We start from the raw sequence: 24557 nt of genomic DNA, 5'->3' as shown, positions 1-24557 counted from the left end.
AAGTGCGGAAGGGGAGGGATTACCTAGAATTTTCAAACACCGTTGTGGCCCTTTAAAGAGTTATAAACCTCGTTAAGACCTTAAAAAACTATCGATATTATTACGTAGTTCACACTGCGACGCTGAGTGTAACTTCCAGGTAACGTGGGTGCGAGATCTGCTTCGCCATCTGGTTTAATATTCCTCAACTAAAAGAAAGAAAAACTGTAATTTTTATCAAAGATAATATAAACCTCGTACTCTAGATTCGAAATAACAGCCTCGCGCGTAGTCAATAGCGTTTACCCACTTCCTGCCGGAGCTCAGACCAAATTATCTCCATCGTTTCCATGGTAACCAACTATAGATAAGACTACGGCCAACTTTGATGACGCTTTGTTCGCGCAACAGCGCGTCAACCAAGTTGGTATAGATATGACTATGGCATCTAGAAGCAACAAACACAGCACCCCACACAAAGAGAACGCAACCCGTCAAAAGTCGTGCAATTTCTTGGGTACAATTTTCATTGGTTAGACGCTTTAGCGCCTGCTGCCGTCGGAAGGGGAAAATTCGGAAATTGTCTTCCCCCGTCCGTAAAACGTTCAGCGTAAAGGTTCGTCCAATGCAATTTGTACACAACAATGCGTTAGCGTGTTTAAAGGCTAGCGGCGTTCTCCTTGCGTTTGTTGCTCCTAGATGGTAGCAACAAATGGGGTCGATTTTTTTGAGGTCGGAAGTGGGTAAACGCTTCGTTACAAAACCGTCAATCAGAAAGCTCCCGGAATTCGAATCTAGGGTACGGAGTTCTATATTAAAAGTCGCTCGATGACTTGGGCCTAAGGTGGTATTAGCCTAGCTGATTTTTATATAATCTTTGCTTGTATTCAGTAGCTGAAATATAGTTTTTTGTTTATGTAAGAAAATCATAAGTATGACACTAAACGAAGCTGAGAGTGGTATGTTTAACGTACAATCATAAGTAACTATATCCTTAAGTACGACACTAAATTAAGCTGTGAGCCATGTGATTAACGTACAATGATAACTAACAATATCCTTATGATACTAACAAGGGGACATCCCGAGATGTTTCTCCCCGATTTTTTTAGACCTTCATGTACCGTGAAAGCTCATTAAGGGGAAAATTTCAATGACCATTCGATTTGCCATGGCTACCAAAAATGTTTTTCACAACTCAAGTTTAAGCTTTCTCTACGTATAATAGCATGGGAAAATCACGAATTTAAAAAATTTTAAAATTTTAATTTTGGCAAAACAATTGGGTAAAATCGATAAAATTGGGTTAAATCAATCAAATACAATCCGTGATTTTGCAACGCTATTTTACGTAGAGAAAGTTTAAACTTGAGATGTGAAACAAGTTTTTGGTTGCCATGGCGAAACGAATGTCCATTGAAACTTTTGGGAGCTTTCAAGGTACATGAAGGTCTACATAAGCCCCGAGTTTGAAACAAATCGGGGAGAAACACCTAGTAAGTAAAACTGCGTAACGTACAATCCTAAGTGACATAATATCAAAAAAAATCAAATTGGAAGATAATCAGCTAGGCCTAAGTCATCAAGCGAATTTTATAGCCATTAATTCGGGTTACGATGCGTAGGAAGGTGGTGGCAAGCCCTTCAAGCCACGCGAACCAACAGCTCCCTACACTAACTATTAACGTTAACCTCAACCAAATAGTATGGTTCTAAATAACGCTGTAAGCGATTTTTCACGATACTTGGTTACCCTTGGAGATATAAAATTTTGAGTATAGTGTTTTGTACATGCCTGACATGTAGAAGTAGCTTAACACATACGGCGTGGAACTTATACCACAGCTGGGCCCTCTTGTTCAAATATTTCATCCACTACATTCGGACGCTCTCCAGGGTGAGCCAAGAGGTCATAAGCCCATTAAATCTTTACTTTCGGCTTTTTTTGTTTCATTACTTGTCGGGGTATGTTCACTTGGCCTTCTACGGCTGAGGTTCCCTCCGAGGCGATTAAATTCGTAATTCCGTCAGTCCCCGACGGAGCTTTCTTCCCCTAGAAATGTCGCCTTTCGAGAAACCATAAATATGAACTCACGCGTCGGGTATTGACAGAAAGGTTTAGTCAGCCTGTATACTTATAATGTACGTCATGCGCGTGAATTCCACATTAATGCGATTACTTCAGTAGCTCGGATAATAATAATAATAATAATAATCAGCTAGGCTAATACCCAAGGTACCACCTTAGGCCTAAGTCATCAAGCGACTTTTGAAGCCTTTAATTCAGGTGCCCGGGTTAATAGCTCGCACAGCGTAGATGTATTTAATTATTTACGTCGTTTTTTTTACTCCCACTCTTAACAAAGAGTAACAATTGGAAATATCCTAATTACAAATTTCAAATACAATAACAATGAATATTAAATTACATCTGAAATTTAATCTATTTTTATTGTTTTACATATACAAAACTAGTCATGACGTCGATTTTACGGAACCAATGAGATACATCCTTGGTTAGTACAACTTAATGTGACCCTGGGTGAAAAACTCTGAACCACTCCTTACGCGTTAAGTTTTGCAAGTTCTCTTCCTGCTGGCTAGGAGCAACAAACACAAGGAGAACGCAGCTAGCCTTTAAACACGCTAACGAAGGGTTGTGTACTAATTTCATTGGACGAGCGTCACGAGCCTTTACGCTGAACGTTTTACGGGCGGGGGGAAGACAATTTCCGAATTTTCCCCTTTCGACGGCAGCAGGCGCTAAAGTGTCTAGCCAATGAAAAACGTACACAAGACAATCCACGACTTTTGACGGGTTGCGTTCTCTTTATGTGGGGTGCTGTGTTTGTTGCTCCTAGATGCTGGTAAGAGGAGTTATCCATAAGAACTTGCTGAGGTGAACGGTAATAGTAAGTGTAGCGAGCTGTTGGCTCTCGTGGCATGAAGGACTTTCCACCTCCCTACTACGCAATTTAGCCCGGCCACCGGTAATTGGTTTCACAAGTCACTAGTTGACTTAGACCTCTGTGGTACCTTGGGCTCTTAGCTTAGCTGATAATTATTAAGTATTAATTTGCTGTAGTGTAATTGATAATTTATTTTCCGGTATGAATTAAACTATGTGTGACGTAAAACATTTCAGTGACCTAATCCCCGCCCCACTGTGATCCCATTGTAATATTAGAGCTATAGCCGTTAGAAATGTTAAATAAATATACGATTAAATTAGTGGTTCTAAGTGGTTTCTAATTAGCGTTTGGAGACCGAAAACGTGATATTTATTCCTAAAACGCGGGGATCGGCCGACTCTTCCGCGAAACAATTGATATAATTCTCGAAAGTCAAGGCCGTTCCAAACACGAGACTATTACTTAATCAATATTTAGTAAAGGGTTGTACGATCGAAACTACATCACAATAGCCGCGGATAGCGTGTACTTGTGTATGCGAATTTTCTTTGTCAATTTTAATCGATTAAAAATGTCCTCTACCATGACCTACAACTTTGAAAATGTTTCGTCACGCGTACTGATTACTGGTGTCCAATGTAGCCAATAACGTAGTTTCTAGTAAATCTCGTTAACTTTATGACTAATTCATAATCAACAACCGTGTCACCATTATTTGATATATATTTCACGTTTATACTGCGGGGTTTTCAAGAAAACTATAAGTTATTCATAGTCGTCTTTCCTTGAAATCCGAAATACCACAAAATCGATACAGTCACTCGAGTTTCTTACGCCAGTTTCAGCGAGAAAAATATTCGACTGTGATGGGTTGTCCAACATCTCGGCGACGGACGGATGGACGGTCTCCTCGATGAGGAAGAGAGATAGATATAGCGAACGTCCTTCCTGCTTACTTATAACGGTTTTTACAGCACGTTTAACCTCTTCCACGCTCTCAAAGTCGATATAGGCCTGTTTACAATGTTCGTTTTAGCCCTTTCCCGATATATATTTTTATTTTAGGTGGCCCATTCCGTCAGGAGCAAAATCTATAATATAAAATTGGAGGCGCAACCGGGATAAATGGTTCGGAAGATGGTGATGTTTGTTTCGTGCTCTATCACCGCTATGTTTTATAGATGGGAGGACCATTTTAAAATGGAGGGTCAAGGAGGGGGGATTAAGGAAGCTTGGCCCCAACGATGAGAGAAGATTTCTACTTTATTTTCTTCCCGCCAGGTGGAGCGAAAAAGGATGCTTTTGAAAGAGAGAGATAGAATGCGGATGACGTCGACGGGGAGATCTTGCTCGCTCGAGTGTTATTGAAAGATGTAGGATGGCCACCAGAGCGCGCTACTAATCTTCCTCACCGTCCTTTTCAATTCGCTGCTGTATTTTCATTACTGGCACCTCCCCCCTTCATATAGAGAAAGCCTTTCAATTATCAAATAACCTATAGATGTAAATAGAGCTATTGTTAAATCCCTTTCTCACTACATCCCGAATTTGTTTTTGTGGAAAATCTGTCGAAAGTATATAAATAAGCTAAATTTATCTCTACAATTTGACCCAATTTCATATTTTATCTCGAATCAAATCAGCTTATCAATTCCCGATCAAAATTAACGTTAAATGTGTCGAAATTAGATCATCGTGAAAAATGGCACTTACTATTAAAAAAATATCATTTGATATTTGATGAAATAAATTTAAAGAAAGGGAAAGGTATGAAATTATTTAGTAATGGTTTCCCATAAATTCGAGTGTCCAAATAACATTGATATCGCCAACGGGGCTGAATAGATCATACACTTTACATCTGGAAAATACGCTTTTTATATAAATAAATATCCCATATGAAAATTCGCTGGCGTTGGAAAATGCCTCAGGGTAGGAGAAGCTACGCGTTTCAATGATCTCAATGGTTACTTCTCTAGAAAGAGATATATTATACGCTTCTGGTAAGAGAGTTTTTTATTATTTTGAACTCTTTCCTACGCGGAATACGGTTCTTTCGCTCATTTTGTTGGGTATTCGCCTTGTGGCGGGTGTAATTCGAAACAGCGTGAACAGCCATTAATATTCAAATGAGGGTTATCGCTTCGGCGCAAGATGGCCGTTTCTCTCTCTCTCGCTTTCCAATTGTTTATAGTTCGTTGTTTCTTTATTTCCCCTGGAGGTTTCAGGTAAGGCGACTGCGTGTTTAGAGTCACGAATTACCGCCAGGCAGCGGGACAGAATAATTCAGAGTTTAATTACGAGTCATATCGAATTATCAGTAAAACCGACACCTTTAATGTAAATGAGAGTTAATTTAGTGCTAGACCAAAGATCTTAAAAAGTGGTAGATTTGGTTTAATGAAACATTGACGCGTTAAGGTCTACACCGTCGGACGATGGTCAAGTTGAAATTGAATTTAGTTGGGGGGGTATGCCGGGGGTATGATTTACGGGGTCAAGTTGGGGCGAGAAATTGTTCGGTGATATTTACCTTGAGAAGGGAATCCCTTTGGATATGTGGTAGTTGTCTATCGGAACAGACCTCCTCGGCCATGATGGGGGTCAGTTTATTGACGGGCTGGTCGTTGGCGGCCTCTTGACCCTTCCGGAATCTCCAACTTCTGGAAGCCAGCTGCTTGCCTATGACGGGTGGCCTGAACTGCTCGACAGCGCCGCTTCCGCCCGCGCTACTCAGTCCAACGCGCGACTTCTTCTTCCGACGACATAACACCAACGATTCCCAACAGAATAGTTTGAGTATTTTGGGTTCTATTTCTCCCAAACCGAGAACCCCCCCGAAACAAATCGAAAATGAGAACTGTTTAGTTTAAAAACTATTCGTAATTACGTCCTTTCGAAACTATGGGAAGTGGTAATGATAACAAAATCCGTCGTATTTGTCGTAATCCTGACTACAAAATATCCTGGTTTCTGTTCATTCTTTGCTGGCACATAAGCGAGGAGTCGATTGTTAGCGAGCAGCGTGTCCTCACCAATAAGCGAGGCGACCAGACGCCGAATATGCCTTTTTCTCCGCTTCCCCGCCAAGCATCGCTGAAATGAGGGAACGCCGAATTTCGATCTATAATCGCCTTGAGGACGCTTAGCTCTCTATCGAACGCGTTTCTCGTTTTTTCTTGCCATTGTTACCTCGCGTTCGACTCTTCTCGCCATCTTTTAGCGGTAATAATTTCTATAAATTCGTACTAATCGATAAATTTACATTAACTATCAAGTGGAATATTTGACTTAGCTGTGAAATACCATTTTACCCTCTTGACTAGCTTGTTGAAACCCTAAAGAAAAGAGCCCTTCCATAAATTCATAATAAACTCCGCTTTTGCACAGTAGATGGCAGTAGTGGGCACTTTCTTTCCATATTGAATCATGGACCAAGAATCTAAGAGGACACACAGTCTATTTATCTCGTTTTCCGACACGGTAGGCGTTGCATAATTCGAAAGGTTTGTTGCCTCGTTAGCAGTTTCAAATCAAAGAAAATTTAATCCACGATAAGTAGTCATAAATTGATGACAGCGACACCAAGTTTGTCTTAAATTAACTACAATTTGTTGTAATTTTCAAATTGTTTTATTTTAACGAGGGCGTTTTCCACTTAAATTAGTGAATCCCTTTAGATTTTTGGTCCATGCGCGATCGATACTTTAAGAAAAGTTTTTCAATTATTGTACATAGATGGCAGTAGTAGCATGGTAGTAGTCGACGTGCTGCGTTTTATTTTTAACTTTCAGGTTGAGTTCTTTCAAATGGATCAAATGATGATTGATGGAGTTATAATAACAATTTTTAAAACGATTATACAGTATAAAACCTTTATATTTAAAACTTATTGTACAATTATGTAATACATTTTTTATAACGAAAAAAGTGGCATTATCACAAGGCCTATAACAATCTGAAAGTCTATAATATAGACTATGCAAAACATTTGGTTGAGATAATTATTATGAAACCATTAAACACGGGTCATTCCGTTAAAATTCCAACCTAATTATCAGAACGTTTAATTGAAATGAAACGCGAAACAAACTGATATAAAAGAAAGCCGAAATTCTTCAACATTTACGTAAGCTCGTACTGATAAGTATTCGTTGAAATCATTTGAAAGTACTAAGAAAATTATTACTGAGTCGCGAATAAGAGTAAAAATAAAATGTGGTTTTAGGCAAACAAGTTTGACATCATTTTTGGGAGCTGGAAAAAGTATTTAAAAAAAGGAATTCCGAGTCTACGTACAAAAAAGGGCTCGGGCATATTTCGATAAAAGATTGGCAATAATAAAACCTCGCTCGCAGAAATCTTGTAGAAAGCGAATGATTGCCTTTGGGCCTTTTTTAAAGGGGGGGGGGCATCGACAATCTAGAAATTAAAACTTGTCGGATCACATTCTCTTCGATACCATAATGCGGTTTCCCTTCCCCCGTGTCCCTTCCCCATTCCTCTTTTAATACTCATAATATCGCAAAAGTCATAAGCCACCTTCATCCGACAGTTTCATTTAAACTTACGAAGCGAGGTACACGCTACGCCTTGGATATTAGTAGCTAGCGTCGGGTAAGCGAAGGCGGACACTTTTTACCGCCTTGGGTATGGCTAGGACCTCTTTTACCTTGTAGTTTTCCGCGCCAAAAACCTGTCCATAGAAGACGACCTTCTTCCTGAACAGGTAGGTCCTTCGGGCCGACCAATCGCGGCAGGCGGGGGGGTGCAAACACTTTTCAAACCGATTTAACCGCCCTCCCCCCGATTTCCAACAAACTTTCTACGTTCAATTAGTAAGAACTCTAAGCCGTCTTAACCGTTCTGGGTATCTCGAATTCGCGCAAAGGCTTACTAACCGCTTAGAAAAGTCTGAGCTCAGTCAATGAAAGAAACCGGAGAAAAGGTTTCTTTTCGCTGTTTACCGCTCGGCTGCGTTTCACTTCGACGTGATTTTTCTCGAAATGTTCCTCTAAGAAGGGGGAGGGCGCAACAGGGGGGCTTAGAGTTCGGGGAGGGGGGCACTCGAAAAAAGTAGAAAGGGGGGAAATGTGCGCCACTTTTGGCGTTTTCCGACTACAGGTTTTCGGAGCGAAGTGAACCAGCAGACGTTAAAACTTTCTTCCACGTTAGAACGACTTTTGACGTCCTCTAATACTATATATTATACGTTTCGTTTTAAAGTTAATTTAAATTTAAATAGGATTAAATTAAGTTAGCTAAAATGTGCTCCTGACGTTCGAATTATCGTTTAATATTGATTGGATGTTTGATATAAACAACAGAATGAATTCGCGGCGGTCGGTTTTTCGGCGTGCTTAGATAAGGGAAACCAGTGTGTGTTTGCGCGAATGCGCGCCGGTCGGTCGGGTTAGATCGACCATTTATATCTTAAATTATTCTTTTAAAAAATGTACAAAATGTATTTGAACAAACGGAACGCCATTCTACCTTTGCTCCTGGTCATTTGCTCCTGGCTGGTCAAGCAGTCCGATGGTCACGTCGCTCTGACTTTCCCTCCGGCAAGGAAATACGATTTGGATTTTCTGGACAATGGCAGGACTAAAGCTCCTTGCGGCATGCCCAAAGGTGAGATCATTTGGACCCCTGGTTGTCCTCCGTCCCGTTCTCCCACCACCCGCGGAGTAACCGGACTGGACAACACCCTTTCTTCCCCATTCATACGCTTCCGCTACTATTTTCAACTTTTGCTTTGTTCGTCCGACACAATTATATTGTTGATTGTCTTAACACGGTTTGATGTCGTCCGTTTGACAAGAGTCTTTTAAAACAATTCTCCCGAAGGATTTAGATCAGACGCCAACATGGGGTCTTTTCGCTTCTTTCCTAGATATTGTGTTGATTATTTTGGGTAACTAGAATACCTAAAACTCCCTTATTTTCTTCATGGTTCTCAAAACCGCCCTAAAATCGAGATTGTTTTCGAAAGTATTCCATTTTCCATAAAAGTCTGTTTTTGGAATAATGAACAACTAAAGTCGATTTGTTGAATCTGAATTTTGAAAATAAGTCAGCATTTCAAATAAAGATTTCATTTTGTTTAACATTGTCTACTATTTGATTCCTGTCTCTATTTAAAAAAAATGTTTCTATAAATATAGTTCTTATTTTCAAAAAAATTGGTTTCTTTAAATTTTATTTTTAAAAAATTGGTTTCTTTAAATTTAATTTTATTTTTAAAAAATTGGTTTCTTTAAATTTAATTTTATTTTTAAAAAATTGGTTTCTTTAAATTTAATTTTATTTTTAAAAAATTGGTTTCTTTAAATTTAATTTTATTTTTAAAAAATTGGTTTCTTTAAATTTAATTTTATTTTAAAAAAATTGGTTTCTTTAAATTAAGTTTTATTTTCAAAAAATTCGTTTCTTTAAATTTAGTTTTATTTTCAAAAAATTGGTTTCTTTAAATTTAGTTTTATTTAAAAAAAATTGGTTTCTTTAAATTTAATTTTATTTAAAAAAATTGGTTTCTTTAAATTTAGTTTTATTTTCAAAAAATTCGTTTAATTAAATTATTTTGCTATTTTTTAAAAAAAATTGCTAATTTTTAAAAAATGTTGTTAATATTTTAAAAAATATTTTAAAAATTCGGATAATATTTTAAAAAATATTTTAAAAATTCGGATAATATTTTAAAAAGTATTTTAAAAATTCGGATAATATTTTAAAAATTCGGATAATATTTTAAAAATGTTGATAATATTTTAAAAATTTTTGTTAATATTTTAAAAATTCGGATAATATTTTAAAAATGTGGTTAATATTTTAAAAATTTGGTTAATATTTTAAAAATTTGGTTAATATTTAAAAAATTTGGTTAATATTTTAAAATTTTGGTTAATATTTTAAAAATTTGATTTAATTTTTAAAAATAATATTGATTCTTTAAATTTGGTCCGATTTTGAAAACTTTTTTTTCCTATTTTAAAAAAATGTTTTCAATGAAAAATCGACTTTTCCCTTAGTTATTTTTGATGGGTGTCCTTTGGTGGTATAACAATGAGTATATTTATTGAGAATAAATGCCGTTAGCTATAAACGAATCTCCAAACAGGCGTACGCGCCCAGTTCATTTGTTATTTTTACGCGTAAAAATATTTTTCTTTCTAATTGATGTGTTGGTTTTCCCCCGAAACTGGTATCACTCGTGTTTTTCTTATTCTAGAGAAGATTTCGGCTTTCGAAATTTTTATCCCCGATGATTTTTTTTCACCATCAATGTTTGATACCGATACTGGTTTAGCTTGTTAAAAAACCTGGCCAGTTTGAAACGCGAAAATGTTACTGAACTCAACCTCATATATAAGTGTTTGAAAATGAGTCAAATGAGAATTTATGAAAGATGTTCAAATCTTTTAAGGGTCCACCGCGTTTTAGCCTACGGGGTATGTACGTAACTTAGATTTAAAATATAACAAATTCAAATTCGTATAAACAACCCGCGACCTTTAATAAATTATGGGAAAACGGGAATTCTGAACCCTTATTGACAACGATAATCGTATTTAACCAGCTGTTACGATTAAAATTGCCAAACTCAATAGAAATTCCACGACGATTGACCGCTATACGGCAAACCAGTTTGAGTACATTCATTTTTAAAAAGATAATTTTTTGGTAACGGTTTTTCGTTCTTCGATGTATGGAAACGCGGGTCAACCCACACGAAAATAGTTTCCCCGTTAATTTTACGTGGGTTTCCCCTCCGCGTGTTATTCCTAAAAGATATAATTATTGAGTGGATTCCGGAACTCAACATGACTATGACGTACGTGTGGACGTGTAGGTGGCTACGCGAAAGGTCTCGCCATTACTTCACAGTCATTTAAGAATGAAAAAGTTGACCTTATTATAATATTGAACCGAGATTGAAGCACGTATTTAGGCTAATATGGCAAACGGTACTCTTTGAAACCTAAATGAACCATGGCTGGTTGATCAAAACCAAATATCCAAATAGAGAAAATGCGCGCGAGAGTTTGCGGAAACGATAGATTTTAGAATCTTTACACTTTAGAAATTTAAAAATGCGACTAATTGTCGTCCCCTTCCTAAAACATAACCAACTTCAGTTACTTTCTGTAAACGTCTGCAAAAATTTTAAATTTGTGTAACAAGTACCTCGTAAATTAACGGACTGTTCACCAAGGTTCGCAAGAAAAAAATGCGTGTCAATTTAAATTGAAAATTGAAGAGTTTTCGATCCATTTCAAAGACGATTTTGTAGTTCGTGAAATTTAGATTGGCTATCCCGTTACTCAATAATAAAATGTAACAGAGACAATAATTGGACCGAAAACGAATGATTTTCCTTCTCGGGTTTTTTTAGTTCTTTGCTAAACAAAAAATACAATAAAATGGTCTGCTTAGACATAGATATGACTTATATAAACGGAAGTAGTTTTAGGAACACGACCAACTTGACAAACAGATTCGCAAATAAATAGTCCTATAGAGCAAATGTTTACCTATTAGGCGAAGCAAGTCAAAGTCATTTAGAGCCAATGTGTTTACCTAATACACAAATCCAATCGAAGTTCTATAGCCCAAATTTGTTTACCTGATACCCAAAACAAATCAAAGCCCTATAGCCCAAATTTGATTATCTATTACACGAATCCAGTCAAAGTCCTATAGATTAAATTTGTCTACCTATTACACGAATCAAGTCAAAGTCCTGTAAAGCAAATGTGTTCGACTTGAGCATCAGAATAGAGTAACCTTCTCGCGGCGGAAACCAAGGAGATAAAATTGCCCCCCCCCCGAGATCAAAATGACAAGAACGATTAGTTACGCTTCTTTTGTCTTCTAGCCCTGAATTTCAAGCGATTCATTGGAATATTATTGCTCGTCGTTTTACGAGAGTGTTTTTTCCCCTTTAATCATTTCCCATAAGTTCTCTCGTCTGCATCATGGGTTTCATGTAGGAAATTTTCCAAGGGTATAGACTGTGTTTTGTAGTCGTGGGAACTACGCATCTAGTCTAGTCGAGAACCACTAGTAAATTCGAATTCTTTTCACATTTTGTCCTGATACTATGAAAAAGATTACAATTTTAGCAGTACATCAATTAATTCATCGCTGTAATGCTTATGGTGCAATTCTGTAACTTACTTTTCCCACTTTTAAAAGATTTCGTTTATATATATAAAGTTCTTTGTATTAAATATTGATTTGGAGAATTCAATAATAAGATTCCGGGTCGTCTGTCTAAGATGAAAGTTAAGTATATTTTCTCGCAACGGCAAGCTTAAAATTGGATACATCTAGTTAGTTCAAAGTGTAGTTTAAAGGTGGTCGTTGTTAGACGATCGTGGGAAGTAAATTTGCGTGTCTGACTCCGGTATCAGACACTCTTTGTCACCGACTTGAAAAATGAATACAATGAAAGAACACGTTCTAAAAACGTTCTTTCATAGCTCTTAATTACGCGTACTTCGTTTATTTAAATAACTTAATAATTACGAACGAAATGATTTTAAACGTAGGTCAATATAGAATTTAACACACCGTGTTATTCCGGCTCGTCAATTTCGCTTCAAATGAAATCTTTTATATTCCGATTGCATCAGCGTGAAATTGAAATTCCCAGAAAAATCGAGGCTAACCATCGTGTGTCGGTCTGTTAAGTGAACGCGCGCTCTAAAAACGTACCCGCATTGAATACTACATATTTTACCGGTACGAAAACGTCTCACGGTACCGGTCTATTAACAATGATAATTCTACAAATATTTTTCTTCACTTTTTTTTTCAAATTTCACTTATAAAAAACCTAGAATTAAAACCAAGAAAAAAGTTAACGATTTTTACTAGTTCTACATCTTATTTCGATATCTGTTTTTAAAACTCGTAAACATTTAGGTTTAATTTCGATATCTTATAAGTAATGAGATCTGATCTGATCCGGTAACTTGTAAATATCCGTTAGCGATAACTGATAGTTATTCTTATCTGCGCATTAAAAATTGCCGAAAATGTAGAGGTCAAATTCGATTACAACCATATTCTAGATCTCATCCGATTTTGCCTCAGATACTCGGATAGCCGATCTGATCAATTGAAAAAAACAACACTTATCACGGATAGATATCGATTCGACTTTCAAACTAAAAAGGAAATCCCAATTTGATATCTGAACTGACTTAAAAAAATCTGTTATCGTCGTATCACAAATCAGTTTGATCCGATTTCGGTTTAAAGCACTGATTTTTACTATATATAATTAAGCTTCATTAAAGGAACTATAACCCTTATTAATTCTACATGTCGCCCGTCCAAAAGGGTTCCATGGTTCTATAGTCTAGTAGTTATGCAGTTGGCCGTTTCATCCTATGGCTTTTGACATTTTCGGCGCCGCTTAGTGGTTTGTTAATGAAATGTATCTTAGGCTGCACGGGATAATTTGTCTGGTCGGGCCTGAATATCGCAACACTTTTTGCCAAGGAGCTCCTAGCCTTTTGCGACAGAAATACTACAAGTTATATTCCCTTTCAGCATTCCCGAAAAAGTGTATAAAATTAATAAGCACTTAGCGACCTTTCAACCTTCCGAAGATCATTTCAACGCGATTGTAAGTCATATCCCACGTACCTTTATAAATATGTCATCAAATATATCATCACGAAAGCGTGACGTATTCCGACCAGTGGTAATAGAATCTTAAAAAGCAAAATTATTTGAATCTTGACGTAATTTTATCCCGTGAGTCATGGTCTCTCTTAAACAAGAGGATGAGAAACAAGGCGAGCTCGTTTCGGAGGGGGTTGGAAGCGAAGACAAGACAAGTGGATGCTTGAATCCTCAAAGCGGTGGGTACCTTTTCATTGTTCGGCGCATCCGGCCTCGAAATTAAAATGGCAGCTTTCTTTCGGTTCGCCGCTTTACTGAAGAATTGAATTATAATTTATATCGAAAATAAATTAGCGTTTTAAGCCTTGGCCTGCATCGATAACTTTGTAGGTTACCGATTCGTTAATCGGGGAAAAATTCGTTTGTTTAAAATGGATCTCTTTATGGATATTTCAAAGTTTTCGGAAAGAGGAAGTGAGTTTATTTCGGGGAACGACGATGTTTTTATTTATCAAAATAACACGTTTCTTTAGTTACACGATTTGTCTTGACAATATTTAGTCACGCGTGTTTAGTTTTCCCCTTTTTTACACTTGCTTTGGTTTCGCTGGCAAACGATACGCCGCTGAACTGTGTCCCGTTTATTCGCGCCAATTTAATTTTTTACGCTTTTCATTCGTTAGGTTCTTTTTTCTGGTACAAAAATAAATATTTATATTCGTGATACCGGACTTTCATGATTTCGCTAATTTTCCATTCCTAAATATCACCATTATATGATAAATAAATATTGTTTTTTTTACAGAGTAATACATCTCTATGGTATATTTAACATCCCGTCAGCCAACGCGAAGGGTCTAGACCTAATTATTGATTTAAAAAAATTAAGGCCCCCCGCAAGGTAACCATCGAAAGAAACCTCGAAATAATTTATATATAAACCCACCTTTCGTATGTAGCAGGTTACTAAAATATAGCAGCCAAAAAAACTTTCCCATACCGTCTGTCCACGTTAATTGCTACTACACAAAAAAGTGGGCCCCCACACGGAAAAGAGCGCTTTTTTTCGCTTTCTAAACGAACCGAATTTCCGATTAGACATTTCCCGCCATAAGTAATCTAACATCTATAAGTATGACACATAGCGCAACCAATTTTTATTAAATGCAAACGTGTTTAAAGGGAATATAACCTTAGATATTTGGTGTGGAACACCAACGTTTGCAGCTCTGGCCACTCTTGCCTTTAGCTTTAAAAATGTTTGGCGCCACTGTACCGGGAAATTTGGAAGATTGAAGGGGTCTTCCATAAAGATTGCTTTGCGGGTTATATTCCCTTTAAAGGCCGACTACATAAATCTTCGGTTTACTCTGTCTTTCACTGGAAGTCGGCTGACTGCAATACACATGTGCCATGCAGTCAGCCTAGTTCCAGTGAAAGCGATTTGCAACTTGCCAGTTAACGATGTTCGATAAATATTCGTCGGAAAGCAATTTGACGGAGTAGCCAAGGCTTATTTAATATTTTCATATTTCTAAAATGAAAATAACGCTTACTTTAGCAAAAATATGCATTTATTAGGGGAAAACTATTCGTTAGTTCCGAACCGCTCAAACTGTCCTTGCGCAGTCTATAAGCCAGGAACAATATTCTTGAAATGTTGGCTACCAAGAACCGTTTAGCAGGTACCATCAAGCTCTCTTAAATTCGTCTGCAATAGTTTTTTAGACTAGTCAATACGTGCTTTTAGGAAGTAATTTCCAACTATTCGTACAACAAGCAGTGGCGTCACCAGATATTCCAAACTGGTGGCGCTTAAGCCATAAGTACTATTCAGCCCTGTACCGTGCCTTAGGCTAAAGCGCCATTGAGTGATATAGGGAGAGGGGCTCTCCCAAAAAGTTTGTAAAGTTAAAATATTGAGGCCGGCTAGGAAAAATGAAATTGTTCATTCCCATTTTTAAGATCGAAGAAACTTTTAGCCAAGTGAATTACAAAAATTCTGAATTTTAGGAGGCGCTTTTCGGAAATTTTAGGTGGCGCTTCAGAAATTTTACAGGTGGCTCAAGCGCCGCCTAAAACACCCTAGCGACGCCACTGACAACAAGTTCTGAACTGCCCGGGACGTTTTATTGACGTCATAGCTTAGTCTAAATCAGTTCTTTGAACGATTCCAGAGTTACGAATAATTTTGACCTATTGCATCGGAACGTGAAATTGACTATTAAAAAATTCTCAACACTTTCTGTAGGTAGTTATTTTCGAATTTGAGTTTACCAAAATAGTTTTCCAACGAAGTGATAAGTAGGGAATGAATAGTTTGACGTCTGTTTTCTCAATCACTTTTTGAACTGTATGATAGACTATCACAGGGTTGCCACACGTCAGGGAAAAGTAAGGGAATTTAAAAATTGACCTAAAATACAGGGAATTTTAAGAATTTGTAAAAAGTCAGGGAATTCAATTTTCCTTTGACACTTTTTGAAGGTAATTTTACTCTAGATTTATGAAAAATTGTAGGATTATCATTTATTTCTTTGAAAGTTTGGCTAATTTTTTCAACATTGCAATAACCTTTTTACTGAAGTCCATTTAAATTTATTAACTTCTGATAAAAGTAAAATATAAAATAAAAATTTTGGACTTAACAAGTCAGGGAAAATCTCTTAAAATGGTCAGGGAATTTGAATCTCAAAATTTTGTGGCAACCCTGTATCATTAAATTCAATTATTGAAGGTCCTACTTAATACTATTATATTACTTATGTTGTTACGGGGGGGGGGGACAAGGTAACGAGTATAAGGGGAGAAGAAGACAGTCCATCCAGGTGTGTGTTTTTGAGGAGAGGGAAAAACCGCAAACGTGGGCCCCATAAGTGAAACGCCGAAACTCCTGAATCTAGACTTTCGATTTAGGGAATCGACAACGAGGCTGAAGCAGTTTCGGAGTTTCACCGAACCAAAGCAATTTCATTCCGTGATGAAGTTGATAGAATGAAGATAATAATTTCCACTTTAGAAACGACGCGTATCTTCCCTGGCAGAAAAGAAAGGTAGGCCCTTACCTACGTCGAGGCCTCGTTGCCTTGACCCTATTAGACCCTCGGTTCCGCCTGGAATTTTTCCAAATGACGAGTGGATGAAGATGCTAGCACTTTTCTTCTCATTTTCTCTTTCCGATAATTTTCCCCTTTTTCATCATTCGTTAACAAACTGAACTCGAAGAAGAGGTACCAGTTTTTGCGGCGAATTTCGTAATTCCGATAATAACTACTTGTTTTGCAAAGTATTCTTTCTGTGGGTTTTTAGCAAGATGACGAGTAAATAAAACGCCTTTCGGAGTCCCTTCTTTCTTCTCAAATTGGAAAAATTATTTATCATCTTTTTAAATGATTATGCAAATATTGTCAGACAGCCAAATCTGATTTCGCCCTTTTTCGGTAGAGGTGATCGCGATGCTACGGGTTTATATTTATTATAATGTTCAAGGATTACCTACTAACGACACTTTAAAACCTCGAATTTTATTTTTTTTAATTAGTTTCAGTAGGCTAAAATTTCCATATTTTAAAGTCTAAGCGCACAGGCCCATAATTTCACGCTAAAGTTTTTACGACCCTGGCTTTCGTGATACATTGAAAATACTTTTTTATTTTATTAAAATTATTTTATAAAATAATAGCGAAATTTAATTTTAATTTTATATAGCAACTAACTTTAATTTAAATTTTAAATAATGACTAACTCTAATTTGAAATAGTAACTTACTTGAATTTCAATTTTAAATAATGACGAAATTTAATTTTAAATAATGATGAAATTTAATTTTAAATAATGATGAAATTTAATTTTAAATAATGATGAGATTTAATTTTAAATAATGATGAAATTTAATTTTAAATAATAATGAAATTTAATTTTAAATAATGATGAAATTTAATTTTAAATAATGATGAGCTTTCATTTTAAATAATGATGAGATTTAATTTTAAATAATGACGAAATTTAATTTTAAATAATGATGAAATTTAATTTTAAATAATGATGAAATTTAATTTTAAATAATGATGAGATTTAATTTTAAATAATGATTAGATTTAATTTTAAATAATGATGAAATTTAATTTTAAATAATGATGAAATTTAATTTTAAATAATGATGAGATTTAATTTTAAATAATGATGAGATTTAATTTTAAATAATGATGAAATTTAATTTTAAATAATGATGAAATTTAATTTTAAATAATGATGAAATTTAATTTTAAATAATGATGAAATTTAATTTTAAATAATGATGAAATTTAATTTTAAATAATGAAGAAATTTAATTTTAAATAATGATGAAATTTAATTTTAAATAATGATGAAATTTAATTTTAAATAATGATGAGATTTAATTTTAAATAATTATGAGATTTAATTTTAAATAATTATGAAATTTACTTTTAAATAATTATGAAATTTAATTTCAAATAATTATGAAATTTAAGTTTAATTAATGGTGAAAATTAATTTTAAATAATGATGAAATTTACTTTTAAATAATGATGAAATTTACTTTTAAATAATGATGAAATTTACTTTTAAATAATGATGAAATTTACTTTTAAATAATGATGAAATTTACTTTTAAATAATGATGAAATTTACTTTTAAATAATGATGAAATTTACTTTTAAATATTTATGAAATTTAATTTCAAATAATTATGAAATTTAATTTTAATTAATGGTGAAAATTAATTTTAAATAATGATGAAATTTACTTTTAAATAATGATGAAATTTAATTTCAAATAATTATGAAATTTAATTTTAATTAATGGTGAAAATTAATTTTAAATAATGATGAAATTTAATTTTAAAATAATGGTGAAATATAATTTTAATTTTAAATAACGACTAACTTTAATTTTAAATAACAACTAAAATTTTAAATAACGACTAACTTTACTTTTATTTTTAAATGACGACGAACTCTTATTTTATTTTTTAATATTGTTTTAAAAATATTTAAAATCACACGTTATTAATACCATTTTAAATTTGGTAAAGCCGTAGTAGCGTTCTAAATGCACATTTCCCGACACAAATTACAAAGTTTTATTTTAGTGTCTTAGCTCAGCTTTGAGCAATAAGCGACGAATTTGAAACGTGAAAAACGTAAATTACACCGAGGAAGTTTCGATAGACACGGACACTTTTAAGAGGAAGTCGGAAATTCCGAATTTTCGGGAGCTATTTTTGGATTACATTACGGCAGATATTTATAAATTCGTTGGCTGGAATGTATATCTTGGGTTCGAAAGTCAGCGCACCCCCTCCGCGTTTATTCAAATTATAATTGTCATAAGGAGAAAAAATTGAAAGTGCGCGTGGAGAAAATGGCGTCGACTTCCTCGTCTCGATCGCTAGCGGATATTACTTCCCAAAGAATATAGTTTTGGAAATTATTCTTAAAGAGGGAAATCTTCCAAAATCCGCTATTGAAATCAAATTTCCAGATACGCGAGATAAATAATCAAAAAGAAAAAATAATCTGATTTTTTCCACCAATTGTTATTTATTTCTCAAAATAATGTCTTATCTTTGGATTTTATAATTTTAGATATTTGCAATTTTAAGCAATTCGCCTCAAAATTCGTCAGATTTTTTTGGGAATTAAAAAAGAATCGGTTTTACAGTATTTATTATTTATTTATCCGCGTCATTAAACATAGTATATTTCTCACATTCTTGTAATTTCGACTTCGGGCCGAGTTGTTGTAGAGAGGGGTGTCAAACATTCTCTTGAATGGTAACACGCTTGGCTGATCAAATTAACGGTCTCTACGGTACCGCACAGAGTTCTAATTCTTACGTTTATTTTTTATTTTATTAATGTATTTATACTACCAAAAACGTATTTAAGTTGCTGAATACGTACGAGTCTACTACCTAAACTCCAAGCTATGATAGCTATCAGTCATAAGAAACAGCCGTAATTAGTTAAAGCAAGTGGTGGCTCTGTCATTGCCACCTGTATTATGAAATGAACCCTGTTATTAGAGATGGCCATGAATATCTATCCGATTCTTTGAAAAACGCGACTTTGCTGGAAAGTGTGGTGCCATCTATTTATGGCAAAAGAAGCTAAAATGAAAAATAGCCAATGAATAACGTCGTCAGTGAGGCATTGTAGAGTATTATAGTTAGACAACTTATACACTATTTTGTGGACTTTAACCTAAACTATATATCCCGTGTAAAAATATTGCTTATAATTGCTGTAATTTATGTTATTGACCAATTTACGAACGATCCAATCAACGCGAGGGGTACCTATAAGTACCGCCTTTTATAATTCGACGCTAGCGACATCTATTGAAAAAAGAGCGAAAAGTCACTATTAATTTAATTCTTTCAATATTAATTAAAGCAGAATTTAACGATTTAATTATTTTAATAATAAAGAGTAGGGTTGTTAATTTTCCGGAAAAATAAAATGCGGGAAAATTTTCCGCAAATCGGAAAAATAAAAAATTTAAACATAAATTACTTTTCAAGGGTTTTTAATGTTTTAAACTTTTTATCGATTTAAAATGACTAATATCAGTAAAAATACTACAAACCATTAATAGTGTTACATTTCAACCAGTTTAAACTAGTCTATAGGTTTAGTTTTACTTTTAGATTAGAAAAAATGAGGTGAAAATGCCGCTTTATTTAAATTTGCAAACAATATATTAGACAAATCATGGAATGAAAACGTTTTTAATATTTTTCGGAAAAATACGGAAAATTTTCCGGAAAAAAGGCCTCTGTAATTTTCCGGAAAATTTTCCGCGGAAAATTTTCCGACTTACAACACTAATAAAGAGCAAATTAGTTGGTAGATTTTCAATTATTATATCAAGAAAACAGATGGAGTTACTGATCAATTTGAATTGTTTAATTTTAGCCTCGCTTTTTGATAAATCAAAATGTCCGACTTCCTTTGGCAAATTTAAATTTAATTCGTAGAAGCTTAATATATTTAGGGCCCAAATGGTTTAACGCCCTGAGCAGTGAGTTAAAATTAGAGTCAAGAGCTGAAAAGCTATCAAATTCTTTCTATTCGATTAATGTTTATAAAAATATGTAATATAAAGTAGAATTTAAATTTATATGTATATGTAATATAATAATAAGTACGCGACCAATTGTATACATGTTTTAATAAATCGCCCTTAATTACAAGCTCAGCTTAGGTAGAGGGAACATAGTGTGTGCAGTTTATTCGAATGAGCAAAATATATCTGCTGACGCCGCCCCTAAGTATCAATAATTGATTTGGGTACATTTGTTCGAATTTCATTCGTCCGAACGGTGGTACAAATGTCCGAATGCCGGAAAACAGGATCGTATGTCCGAAAACGTATTTCATTTGCCCGAAAAATTTATCACAACTTTTGTTGGTGATTTAGTCGTTCAATTTATGTTAACTTTACTGGCGAATTTCGTTTGTTCGAATAATCGTTTGTCCGTTTTTTCGAACATTAGGAATTGGTTGCTTTTTTTTTAAATATTGTTAATATAAGAAAATAGTAACATTAACGTGAACCTAACCCAACCTAAAATATCCACAACGATATTTACAATGTAGTTTTTATTTTTAATTCTTGCACAAAAAAAATCCGGACCAAAAAAACAGCAATAAGAAATACTAATTTAGCGACAGAATTCGAACAAGTGATGCTACCGATTTGGACGAATGAAACAAACAAGTTGTTCAATTCGAACAATTGAAACATTTGTTCCACCGTTCGGACGATTGAAATTCGAACAAATGTACCTACCCCCAATAATTACATTTATGGTAGTACTTCTAGCTTCTGTACTCGCGCATGCTTAGTAACCTAAATATGTTCTCGTAAAGACAGATAATTTCAGCGAATACCCCGCTCGTTTGAAACTTTAAGCGACTAAATTAACCTCTCATACGCACTCGTATTAGTCAAGTATAAAGTTTTTTTTTCATGAGTCGCTAAACTGTTGGAAAAATTCCAAAGACCGGTTTGTTAAGTTTAGCAGCGTAACTGATTTTTTCTCTTTTCGTGGAACCAGCCCTTTTACATAACATAGTTCCGAAAATCATAATAAAAATCGACAACAGCGAGACCAAGGGTTAAACTCTCTACAGTTTTTCGGTACTTAAGATTCTGGGTACCACCCCGCTGGAAACAGCGCGCGCGTTTTGCCAGCCCTCCGAATAGACATACTCCAATCCACTATTGTATAACTAGGTTCGTATATAAGCGCCATTTTGAGTTTTGAACGTACTGTCGAGTCTGCACATCGCTGTTCATGGCGGCTCCCACGTGTAAAGCGAAAAGAAAAAGCTCTATATTTTTCAACCAACGCGAAAATGGTAAAAGCTTTTGATAACGATGTCTGCATTCCTTTTGTGTTTTCGTCTTCTTCAAACCTCTGAAATGAGTGTCTGTCTACGTTTTGTCTATCCTATTGTTATAATAAGATAGATTCCTATCATTTGCCCTATCCCGCGGTTACTATTGTACTCCTTTGACATTTTCTGGGAAAATTATATTTCCAACTCTATAAAGATGTCGTTGGTTAAATTATTTAAACAAAACCGTAATTTTTAAAGTTAATCAAATTAAAATACTACACTGAAAATAGACAAGTGAAGCCCGCGCGTGAACGTGGAACATGTTGGAGGTGCAGGCTGTACACGGCAAAGGTACGTCTACAGTCGGATATAAGTTCCGCCGTTCACCTTTTTGGGTGCTGGATTAACCTCTCTAATAATTTTTGGAGAAAAAATATAATCAAGATTACTATTCAAATTCGTACCAAACATAGATATTTTTAAGGTGCTTATTCACGCACAAATGTTATATTTACATTTTTTTCAAAGAGTATGTTACAGAATTACACTAAAACCTACACACCAAAAAAAGGTATACATCAATATATATGGCAAAAATTTCGACCTTTTTACAAACTACAAACACGTCAAACTATTCGAATTCTATACGAATACGAAATTTCGTCCAATTACAACGCTTAAAGAATCGCGATAACAAATTCTCAAAGTCAAACAATGTTTATTTTAAAATATCGAAAAAGTTTTGTATTTTGGAATTGGAACACCATCTGTTTAGTATAACGAAGCGAAGAGTTTTTATATAAAATTTCCTTTCACAATTAAACAGAAAAGGGACAAAAAAATGGGAAACTCCGAAAAATTGGAGCGATATAATCCCCCCGGTCTGTTTTAATTTCAGGGGATGTAGAGTGTAAAATTCGACCAATATATTGCGAGACCATCTTCTTGAAATTTGCACGCTCAAGCCTTCTCTAAATTCAGTCACAGCTTCGATTTTTCAAAGAAATCGAAACGGCGAATCGGTTTAAAAGGGGCCGACGCTATCAATTATCGGAGAATTCTTTTGAAAAAAAAAAAGAATCGATAGAGCGAAGAAGCCCTAGATACTCCCGCCTGCATTGGAAAAAAGATTTATAATTTCACTCCATTTCGTTAAATTAAACCTATTTGATCCTAAAATTAAAGGTGCTCTACATTTAAAATTGAAAGGATCAAATTTGTATTCCGAACAAAATTGTTTTTCCCGAAGAGAGAGCGGGGATAAACAGTTATAAATTACAAGGGCCCGAGTTTGAACTCTTCCTCATCAAACACGTATAGTTATATCCACTAATAACGGGTTGGATGGGGCCCAGGATTATTGTTTTACCGGGAACCCTTCTCTTAAGTGTCTCCCCGAAAAAGTCTAGTTATTTTCTGTAATAACGGCTTTCTCTTTTTTTACCGGGGCCCGGACCCGTTCTATATGAATCTTAAACCGATGACCACTAGTCTTTTATCGTCTTGTAATAATCTCATTTTTTACCTCCAAAAAAATTCCCTTATAAATATTAATATTTTTAAGGTATTTTAATTGAGGTTCTTCTATTTTAACCATTAGTTTTGGTCTACCTACATGCATTTCAAGAAAAAAATGGCCCCTCAGTCTACCGACAGCGCCGCTATCGGCGATTAGGTAATCTTAGGATACGCATTAAAAACTACTTTAAACGGTCTTAACGAGATAATTAAAAATGGTCTACTGGTTCGATTAACGAGCGTATGACATTTTGAGCACTCCTTTTCAAATGATGTACTATTGACTAAAAGTACAAAACTGCTCAATTTACAAGTTGATGCGATTTTACCTTTATTCTCGTTCATCAACATTTTGATGAGAACAAAAATTAGGTTAAGTAAAGCTATTCGTTATGGCTGTATCATCGGTACAATCTATAAACCTATCTCGCGAAAAATGACTGGCTCGTAGGCCTCGAGAAAAGACCCGAAGTCTGGTCAATATTTCATGCGGACCAAATGTCAACTATGAAAAATATCTGCCGCGATAAGCGGTTCATCTTTAGCCGTATCTGCCAAGAATCTCTCCCGGACTATTCTTAATAACATCCAAAAACCAAAATGTATTTATTTACATTTAGGGAGAATGGTCTAGTCCCCCCCCCCCACGCTTGTCTTTCAGCCAATGAGCTGATTCGATTGTCTTTTAAGGGGCGGAGCATACATATATAGTGTGAGGGGAATAGGCGAAACTATAAAGCATATTTGGTCTTTACCAAATTGTTAAAATGGGAAAACCAAATCACGTGACTACCATATCACCGCCAACTTCGATTCGGTAACTCGTGTTCGTAGTTGGCCGTGCAACGGTAAAGAAAAAATGATTGCTTCCAGATACTGCAAGCGGCTAACTAACTTCCACCTTTCTATTGCAAGTTGTTTTAAATAATAATAGTAATAATTAGATAATTTAGAGGAATCGATCAAATTTTCAACCGCCATTAGCAAAGTAAAACAATAGTTCGTAATTCTTAGGATAGATGGCGTTGCCGTTCTCCACGAAGTCACGTGACTACCATCTTTTCAGCTCCCCTGGACTTGATAGTTTCGCGTCATTCTCTCGAAGTAGAAACAAATCTTGATAGGTCCTTCAGCGGCCTTT

At 35.1% G+C, this 24557-nt stretch overlaps 2 protein-coding genes across 2 annotated transcripts in view; one reads left to right on the top strand and one right to left on the bottom strand.

Annotated features, from left to right (window-relative positions):
- The window catches only part of LOC149936497 (dual specificity tyrosine-phosphorylation-regulated kinase 4-like), a 62635-nt gene extending 56678 nt beyond the window's left edge, over positions 1 to 5957 (bottom strand). The window contains exon 1 of the mRNA XM_090180762.1: positions 5425 to 5957. Coding sequence (XP_090036888.1) covers positions 5425 to 5487 — 63 coding nt within the window. The 5' untranslated portion in view covers positions 5488 to 5957. The remainder of the gene's footprint in view (positions 1 to 5424) is intronic.
- A 2222-nt stretch (positions 5958 to 8179) lies between these two features.
- Positions 8180 to 24557, top strand: part of LOC149936496 (uncharacterized) — a 39538-nt gene continuing 23160 nt past the window's right edge. Inside the window, exon 1 of the mRNA XM_090181044.1 lies at positions 8180 to 8522. Within this exon, the coding sequence (XP_090037170.1) occupies positions 8345 to 8522 (178 nt within the window). The 5' untranslated portion in view covers positions 8180 to 8344. The remainder of the gene's footprint in view (positions 8523 to 24557) is intronic.

Source organism: Leiobunum rupestre, chromosome 7, assembly GCF_980474605.1.
Source record: "Leiobunum rupestre chromosome 7, qqLeiRupe1.1.hap1, whole genome shotgun sequence".
Classification (NCBI taxonomy): Eukaryota; Metazoa; Arthropoda; class Arachnida; order Opiliones; family Sclerosomatidae; genus Leiobunum; species Leiobunum rupestre.
This window is presented reverse-complemented; position numbering and strand designations above follow the sequence as displayed.